At 52.9% G+C, this 9,481-nt stretch overlaps 1 protein-coding gene across 1 annotated transcript; it reads left to right on the top strand.

The window, feature by feature from the left end:
* The first annotated feature begins 244 nt into the window (after positions 1-244).
* On the top strand, positions 245-4,838 carry LOC141477417 (alpha-N-acetylneuraminate alpha-2,8-sialyltransferase ST8SIA3). Its single transcript, XM_074166588.1, has 4 exons — positions 245-423; positions 1,223-1,345; positions 3,375-3,932; positions 4,556-4,838. The coding sequence occupies exons 1-4, from the start codon at positions 245-247 to the stop codon at positions 4,836-4,838; spliced, it is 1,143 nt and encodes a 380-aa protein (XP_074022689.1).
* The last annotated feature ends 4,643 nt before the right edge of the window (positions 4,839-9,481 follow it).

Genomic DNA, 9,481 nt, shown 5'->3' with positions numbered 1-9,481 from the left:
AGCACGGCGTCGCTGACGGGGTTGCCGGGGCCGGGACGGCGGGGCGGCCGCTCCCGGCTGCCATTTCATCGCGCCGCCGCTCGGTCCCTCCATTTTCTCTCCGGCTGCCGCCGGTGCCGGCCCGGTCCCCGCCGCCGTCCCGCTCCCACCGCCCCCGCGCCCGCCTTTCCCCCCCGCTCCATGTAGCCCCGCGGCAAACCCCCCCCCGCCCCGCACACGCCCAGCCGCGGGGCCGCCTCCCGGCATGAGGAGCTGCAAGATGGTGCGGGTGGCCAGCGTGCTGGGGCTGGTGATGCTGAGCATCGCGCTGCTCATCCTCTCCCTCATCAGCTACGTCTCGCTCAAGAAGGACAACATCTTCGGCGCCCCCCGCGCCGCCGGCCCGGGGGGGCCCCGCATGTACATGTTCCACGCGGGATTCAGGTGAGGGCGCGGCGCGGCCCAGAGCGGTCCGGGGGCGGGGGGCCGCCATCCCTTCCCTTCCCACCCTGCCCCATCCCATCCCACCCTATCCCTTCCGACCCCCGCCGGCCCCGCTGCCGCCCGGGGAGAGCCCCGGCTGGGCCCGGGAGGGCCCCGCGGCCACGGCCCTCTCCCGCAGCGGGGATGCGGCTCCCCCCGCGCCCAACCCCGGCCGTGCTCCGCGCCCCGCGGAGGTTGCCCGGGGCCTGCGGGGGGCGGAAGGGGCCCCCCAGGGGACCGCGGTACCGGGAAGGGGGGGGCGGGCCGAGCGTGGGAACCGCAATGCTCCGGGGGTGCTGAAAGGTGGGGAGCAGCCCGGTACCCCCCTGCCCCGTACGGCACGGCCCGGTGAAGCCCAGCCAGCCCGGTGGAGCCCGGTGCAGCCCGGCCTGGTACAATCCAGTGCATCTCGGCACGGCACAGCCCGGTACAGCTTGGGATAGCCCGGTGCGGCCCGGTATACCCAGTGGAGCCCGGTGGAGTCCGGTGCAGCCTGGCACAGCCCGGTGGAGACCGGCACCGCCCAGTGCAGCCCGGCGTAGCCCGGTGCAGCCCGGCACATCCCGGTATATCCCAGTACATCCCGGTATATCCCAGTACATCCCGGCCCGGCGCGGCGCGGCCGGCGCTGTCCGCGGTGCTGACGGCGGCCGCCAGCGGAGGCGGGCACGGCCAGTAACGGCGGCGGGTCTGTCTGTCTGCGTGGGCCTGTGTCTGTGTGTCTGTGTGTCTCTGCGTGGGTCTGCGCACTCATTCCCAGATCGCAGTTCGCCCTGAAGTTCCTGGACCCCTCCTTCGTCCCCATCACCAACTCCCTGAGCCAGGAGCTGCAGGAGAAGCCCTCCAGGTGGGCCTTCAACCGGACGGCGTTCGCACACCAGAGGTGAGTGGTGAACCCTTCTCACCCTCCCTGAGGTGTCCCCTTCGCCCCAGGATTTAAGAAAATACAATCAGGGACTACTAAATACTCCCAGCTCTGAGTGATTTGCCAGTGGTGAGAGACAAAAGCATTCCCCAGATGGTTACAGCTATCTTGGAAGAATTGATTATTTCAGAGCAGGACACCAGGCTGCAACACGCATTATTTTACCAAACAGAATGTGACCCAGTTTCCCGGGGTGCAAGTGAAATTGTCATTACTTCAAGATAAATGGCTGGGCTTTTAAAACTGGAAACAAATGGGACTGTAACAGCCATGAAATGCCATGTTCATGGAGGCCAACACACACCCAACTAAACTTCCCAGCTGACAGCAGTTCTGAGCAAGAGCTGTGCTGCTCTTCTGCGGGTTCGGATGGAGCCTTCGAGCCCAGATCCACCAGAGACACTCTCTTTCTGCGTTGCCTTCTGCCTGCTGTTCGCAGGTGGCACTGACTCCCCTGCTGCGTGGCAACGGAAAGCTTTTCTCAGGTCCTTCAGCTTCCTGAAAGCTGCTCCATACTAAATGGGAAGTAAAATGTGCTTTCCGTTTTCTCACTGTCATGTGGACTTGGTGGAGTATGGCCAGCCTCTTTTTTTTTTTTTGGCTTTACTCATATATATATCAATCAATATATATTTTATGCTTTTTTATATATGTATCTTTACTGATAAGATAGCTACTACCATCTTGGACTGTAATTTTGTCTTGACAAATGCCTGCCTGAGGAGCAGGAGCCCAGATCCTTGGCTCTGTGGCCAGGCAGCTGGTGGTTGGGATGGGGCTGCTGCACCCCCAGGTCCTTGCAGGCAGGGCTTGGGCCTCTCTCCTTCCTTCTGGTCACTCCCCAGGCCCAGGTCAGTGCTGCTGCCGGCACAGCGGGATGAGTATTGGCCTTCTAGTGCCAACAAATGCTGCCCGCCACCCCTAAAGAGCTGTGGGCCACAGGAGATGAGATGGCACTTTGGAGGAGGGAGAGAAGATGGCACTTTGCCTGCCCCATCCTTTCCCAGGGACCTCCCAGGCTGGCGTTACAGTGGCCACTCCTCAGTATTGTTCCACTCCTGGCACCACCAGCTCACCCTTCATAAGTCTATCTCTGTGCCACCCCACTGGTGATTTTAGCTAATGCCTCAGGATCTGCCTTTGCACTTGTCCGTTAGCCATAACCCATAATTAGGGCACCCAGTGGGACTCCATTAATGTTCAGACATTGGAGGATGCGAGCTGGAAGAAAGGTTGTTTGTTTTCCATAAACATGAGCAAATAAAGTGGAATTGGTTTTCTAATTTTATGCCCTGTGAGGGAAATTCCTGAGCAGGGTTGGTTTTGTTTGGTTTGTAAGTATCTCTAAAAACCCTTGTAAAAATGCCAGCGTCCTTGCCCAAAGCAGACATTAAGGAATTACGTTTACATAAATGGAGACAGTGACAGTCACTTGGTTTTGTGATTCAAAGCTTCTTCATGAGGACACAAAAAAATATATGTATTTTAAAATCAGCCACCGTTAATTCAACTGAATATCCTGAGCTGCTTGGGTCTCCAAACACGGTACCCACCATTGCCAAGGATGCGTGGGCCCATGCCAAGAGCGAGGTACATGTGGCGAGCCCCAACAGCAGACGGACCCACCGGGCCCGTGGCACAGCACACACAGGACCCTGCTGCCCCTCAGCCCTCAGCAAGGGGACTGATTCCACAGGGAATCCGACACTAATCCTGATACTCTTCCAAGGGACACGCACACATCCTCAGCTGGCATCAGCCAGGAGCGCCCAGTAAAGCCAAGCAGAGCTCTAGGTGAGGAGCCAGCTCCATAGTTCCATCTATTTATATTAATTAAAAGCCATTGCACCGCATTTCTCAGGAAGTTACTTCACTACATTGAAAACAACAAAAATAAATTTAAATCTGGCTGGAAAGAAAATCTCTCCACTGCAGAAAGAGGGAAATATAACTCCACATTTTCTTTTCTTTTTCTGTTTTATTTTAGGCAAGAAATCCTTCAGCATGTCGACGTAATAAAAAATTTTTCTTTGACCAAGAGCAGTGTTCGGATTGGACAGCTGATGCATTATGATTATTCCAGCCACAAGTATGTTTTCTCTATTAGCAATAACTTCAGATCGCTGCTTCCCGACGTGTCGCCAATCCTGAACAAGCACTACAACATCTGCGCCGTGGTTGGGAACAGCGGGATCCTGACCGGGAGTCAGTGCGGGCAAGAGATAGATAAATCTGATTTTGTTTTTCGCTGCAATTTTGCTCCAACTGAGGCTTTCCAAAAAGATGTCGGAAGGAAAACCAACCTCACCACCTTCAACCCCAGCATCCTGGAAAAGTACTACAACAATCTTTTGACCATTCAGGATCGCAACAACTTCTTCTTAAGTTTGAAAAAGCTCGATGGGGCCATTCTTTGGATCCCTGCTTTTTTCTTCCACACGTCAGCGACAGTCACGAGAACACTGGTTGACTTCTTTGTTGAGCACAGAGGGCAGCTAAAGGTCCAGTTGGCTTGGCCGGGAAATATAATGCAGCATGTGAACAGGTGTGTATTTGTGCCTTGTTCTTAACGTGTCAAAGTGCGTGTCTCTCTGTACAAATACGACTGTATTTATTTTTCTATCCATGCCTGCTCTGGTGGGCACTGTCGTGCAAGTCAGGACCTGATATTGCTTGTTTTTACAGCAAATGCAGGTTTGTTATTGCTTCAGTACGTACTTCAGTGATGTCTTTCCAGACGCATGCCCAGCACAGCAAGGGTGGGCTGGTCGGTCCCACCGGGGCAGGTCCATCACTGGGCTCTGCTCCCACCGCTGCAGGGTGGTCTGGGGAAAACTCTACTAGATCCAAGGAAGATAATATTGCCACTTCTTTAGCAAATGAGAGCAGGAGCTGGGGAATCGTACTTTTCTAGATAAGGCACTACTTATCCTGGTTAAAAACCAAACACATTCAGAAGGAGACCACAGGAGACCGTCGGTCAGGGTGCTGCTGAGGCTGCTCTGCATCCCCAGTCCTTACAGACTGACCTGAAGAGCAATCCTTGCCTTATCCAGGCTTCCAGCTCTCTGCACTGATGATCCTCGGCCAGTAACGTTATTTTTTTCTTATAGCAAAGCTGTGGCATTACTTGCACCTTGAACTAACATGCCTTTCTTTTTTTCACAGATACTGGAAGAACAAGCACTTGTCGCCCAAGCGGCTGAGCACAGGTATTCTCATGTACACCCTTGCTTCTGCCATATGCGAGGAGATCCACCTGTACGGATTCTGGCCCTTCGGGTTCGACCCCAACACGCGGGAGGATCTCCCGTACCACTACTATGATAAGAAGGGAACGAAGTTCACGACCAAGTGGCAGGAGTCCCACCAGCTGCCTGCAGAGTTCCAGCTGCTCTACAGGATGCACGGTGAAGGACTGGCCAAACTCACCTTGTCGCATTGTGCCTAAGAACCTAAATCTTGAAGTGCCAAATGATTGTCTAAAAAGTGCCCAAAACCGAATTAAACATTCTTCAGATATAATTCTTAAAAAAAAAAAAAAAAAAAAAAAGAAAAAACCCACCCTAAAATATTTTCCATAATATAAAGATCCTTTTTAGTCACCCTTGTCACTGCTCATCAAAGGGTTTGAGCATATTTAGCAGTGCAGAAGCATTTCTCAAATTCTGTGGATGCTATTCATGCAGCAGCACAAGTTGAAATATTTTGCATTTATAGATATGCTACTAAGTACGTTTTAAGATATTTTCATATTTTAGCATTCCACAAAATCCCCTGAATCTCTTAATTTTATCGTCCCTACCCTATTAGAATTAGAAATGCTAATTTTAAACGGTTTTGCTTCTCTTGTATATGTTGCTATCAATAGCTCAGCATACATACATTGCCGTGGCGGGTTGAGAAAGCCACTCTGAATTCCAGTTCATTGTCCCTTGCAAGTTCTTCAGTGTGGATCCTGATTTCCACCGCTTGCATATTTTCGTATTTACTGAATTTTACATTTTTTAAAGAATAATGTAAAGAAGAAGGTCACAATATGGCTTGTACCTTAGCTAGGCGTTTATATCACTGTCAGAGCACTTCAGCGTTTTAATTCCGTTTGGGCCAAATCCCAGTCCAAATCAGCCAGGCTGAAACACGGTCATTCCCACCCGCGCCATACCATTTGGTCTCTTGATTTTAAAGTTAAACCGCTGCGATAAGTGGAGTTGGGTTTCTCTGGAGATGTGCTGGGTGAGGAGAGCCCCAGACCCTGGCGTGGGTGCATCCCCACTCTGCGCCTGCTCTCCACACCCCCCCACTACGGGGGGTCCTTTGGGAGGACGATCCACCCGAGCAGAGAGCACAGGGGCTCCTGCCTGTCCCTTTGCACCCACAGATCCCCATCCCCCCCTCCTGGTGTGCGTGGCCCCGTGGTACCCGGTGTTCCCCCTTGCCAAGCTGCATTCTCTGCCTTTTGGCGCATCCCATCCAAAATCCCCTCCATCCCATGGGGCCATGGGGGCCCAGCAATGCCGGGTCTGTAGGGAGCGGTAATAGCCTTCATTAGCCCAATTAACGGTGACGGGGCAGACGGGCCAGCTAGCCCCTCGGGTCAGGAAGGCTCCAGGTATCCCCCTGCGGTGGCCAGGGTGGTCCCCCCAGGGGCAGGATGCCCATCCTGCCCTGTGCCTGGCCCTGGTTCCACAAGCATGGCTAGCTGGGCAGGCACCCAGTGGTCCAGTAGCCACAGTCAGGCTACTGCTGGCAGTTGGGCACCAGGATTTTTAAAAATGGTTTTTAAAGGGAAGTGAGCGCAGCAGGAGCGTGGGGAAGAGGAAATACAGTTACCAGATTTACCCCATTTACATCTCTAAATCCGCAGCCAGACAACTAAATTAGTGCCCCAGTTTTCCAGTCACCAACAGCCACCCCAGGCAGGCACGGGAAGATGCAGCTTTCTCGGTACCGCTGGAAATCAGGCTGTTTGTAGAGAGGACAGACCTTAGGGTCACTTATGGTTTGAAAACGTTGGCCACTATGACTCAGGATAAAGGAGCCTGTAAAGTAGCTGGGTTTCTTATTACAATTAGTACGCTTATGAGTATTTTAAAATTTTTCTGCTATTCTGTATGACGCCGAGAACTGACTACACACTGAAAGAAGATGCAAAAATCCAGTTTCAAATCATACTTTAAAATGGCACATTTTGATTTTTCTCAACCTCTTTGCCTACAGGCAGACATAGGAGGTGAGGAAGGAGATCTCCAGTACGACATGGGCCTGGAGCATCTCCCGGTGCCCGCTGCCATGGCACGGCAGCTCCCCTGAAGCCGTGCCGTCCCTCTCCCCGCGCCCCGGCTGGAGGAGGAGCTGGCAGCTTTCTTCCCCGTCATTTTAATTACCCCACATTTTCTGGCTTTTGCTTTTTCAAAGGCTGTGTAGAGCATGCTGTGGAGGGTGTCCCCCGTGCAGGTGCAGCATGCACAGACCCACTCCTACCAGGAGTTCGGCATTCCCGGGCTCCGGCTCCCCGTGCTGTCGTGTCGGTCCTGTGTTCATCCCCGCTCCCACGGCAGAGCACAGCCTCTGGCAGCTGTTATTCTGAAGACATAGTTGTGCAGTGACGGTGGTGTCTTATGCCATATGGTGCCATACCAGTTGTTCTTGATATTATCACCTATTCTTTGTGCCGTAGTCGCGCGCGAGGGCCCGGGCCAGGGAGAAGCTGGGCTCTGCTGGGTGCAGAACCCCGCAGAGAGCCAGGACAGGCGTCCCTGGGGGAAGGACTGAGCCCCCTGACCCCTCGGGCCCTCTTGGTGAGGGTCTGCGGGGTCACAGGACGCCAGGACGGTGTGTTGGAGCGGGGAGCTGTGGGGCCAGGAGGACCCCAGCAGCGCCAGCCTCCCCCGAGTCCTGCGGGAACCCTTCTGGAGCAGGCGGGTTCCTTTTGCCCCAAAATAAAGAAGAGAAGTTGCGCAGGGAAGGAAGAGTTTGTTAATGAGCTGCAGAAACTGCCTCAGTGCAGGATTTTTCATAATTTGTTTTAAAAAATTTGAATTGCCTTCCCAGTCACAATAAACTTGGGGAAGTTGCCCCCGGTTGGAATTTCTGTTCTCCCCACAACTCGCACCCCCAGCCTGTTTCCCACGGCTCTGCTTGGCGGGGGGGAGTCTGGGACGCCCCGCTGCACCCCCAGATTGTGGAGAGGATGGTGACAGAAATGTGTTTTAACGCACTGTACCTTAATTTGATGTTGCTTAATTTAAGCAAAGGGCGTGTCTCCCTCTGGCTCATCTGGGGAAGTCCCGTTATGACCAGCAGACCCAGCTGGGGGGGGTCTCGGGGGGAGCCCCCGTGCTCTGCAGCCCCTTCCCACCCCCAGAGAGGGATGGGACCTCCCGTCGGTGCCGGAGAAGGTCCTGGCAGCAAAGCTGGAACTTTCCAGAGGCAGAAAGAGGCACCGAGTACAGAGGAGGAAGCACAAAAACGACTGCAAATATTCGGAAATGGGAATACAGAAAAATTATTGACAGAGCGCCATATTATATCATTGATTTTTAAGCAAAACTCCCCATCGATTTTTCAGAACCACATTGAACATTTCAGAATCATTGATTTTAATGGGGAGTTCTGCCCCAAAATCAATGGCGCAATACAGCCCAAAGTAAATTGCTTCTTAGTATCAATATTTTTTGTCCAAGCTCTTGCAATGTGGAAAACCATCTTAAAATGTGCATCTTTTGTTTTTGCCTGTTTTCCTGGATGCTCTTTGAATTCTGCTTTTATAGAGGGACCAGAAGGGAAGGGCAGCTTGCGCCGACTGCTGGGACCAGCAGTGGCCCAGGGTGGGCTCTGCTCCCCCAGGCAGGGGAAGACCCTCCAATGCCTTGTGGTCAGACTGGGCTCTTTCCCACATCCCCCATTTTCAGGCTGATTTTCGCATTAGGGGCGCTGTGCATCCCGGAGCGGCGAAGTGGGGTTTGCCCTGACAGCTCTGGGCTCGGCCTCCCTTTCTCTCTGTGCCAGATTATGACACGGGTAATTCTGGTTTTGTAGGAAATGAGGTGTCCTGAGCTGCTCCCTGCTATGGAATGCGGGTCCCGGGGGCAGGGAGGTGCCAGGACCTGCGGGTGGCACCTCCATTGGGTACCACCTGGGCTGGACTCTTCCTTCCCATTTCCTTGGCCCAAAATCTTCCTGCCTCCGTCTACCTAAGCGAGTTCCTGATGGTTGAGGGACAGCACTGGCTGCCGTTACCGAATGTCTGGGGAGGCGAATATCACTAAACGAACGTACGCGAAACGAGACGTGATCAATATTTGTAAGTACAAAACATTTTCATTTACAAAATCAGGAGAATCCCTTCTGACCAGCTCCAGGGGAAGCGTCTGGTGGGACACGGAGCCCACTCATCCCCAAGCTGCCTGGACAGTGTCCTGCACACGGTAGCCACCGGAGGCAAGCGGTGGCCACATCCTGCTCCGTCCCCTCTGCCGAGGGGCTGGGTGCTGCGGGCGGGGGGGTCGGGACACCGGGCAGGGGGTGTGAAGAAGGGGTGTACATAAGGGTGGAAATACGTGTGTTACCTTCTCTTCTTTTACACATCTCGGGTTTGTATTTGCGTTGCTTGCATCTTTTCAGTGGATGGCAGCAAGATACACTGAAACAAAGTCATTTTGGCTGCCGGTTTTAATTGTGGAGTATACCAAAAAGCAAGCGTTTGTGAAATATAACTAACTGTGAATGGAGGTTGCAAAAACAGATCGTTTAGAAAAAAGCAGGTTTTCTGTAAATGAATGTGTCTTTATTCTAATGGCTATACAGTTCAATGCCTGATGGAGTTGTTTTCAATAAAAAAAAAAAAGATAAATATTTAAAAAAAAAAAAAAAGAAAAAAAATGCCATAATTGTAATAAAGGATTCATTATTTATCGGCCATACTAAAAGCATTATTTATTTTTAAATGGCTAATTGTTCATAAAGGGCCAGGGCACAGTCTCAGGTGAACGGCAAAGCCGCACACAGGGTGTGAAATAGGTTGCAAGCCAAGGTGGCGTCCAGCCTTGCTCCCCGGGAGAGCCTCCGCGGCATCGGCCGGACGGGCATCGT

This window comes from Numenius arquata, chromosome Z, assembly GCF_964106895.1.
Source record: "Numenius arquata chromosome Z, bNumArq3.hap1.1, whole genome shotgun sequence".
In the NCBI taxonomy this organism is placed as follows: Eukaryota; Metazoa; Chordata; class Aves; order Charadriiformes; family Scolopacidae; genus Numenius; species Numenius arquata.
The sequence above is the reverse complement of the archived record's forward strand: the minus strand, read 5'-3'. Positions and strand labels throughout refer to the sequence as shown.

Excerpts from the sequence above, each read along its gene's own strand:
- LOC141477417 (XM_074166588.1), top strand. The coding sequence starts at position 245 with ATGAGGAGCTGCAAGATGGTGCGGGTGGCCAGCGTGCTGGGGCTGGTG. Across the intron at positions 424-1,222 it reads ATGTTCCACGCGGGATTCAG|ATCGCAGTTCGCCCTGAAGT; the intron begins GTGAGGGCGCGG and ends ACTCATTCCCAG. Across the intron at positions 3,933-4,555 it reads ATAATGCAGCATGTGAACAG|ATACTGGAAGAACAAGCACT; the intron begins GTGTGTATTTGT and ends TTTTTTTCACAG.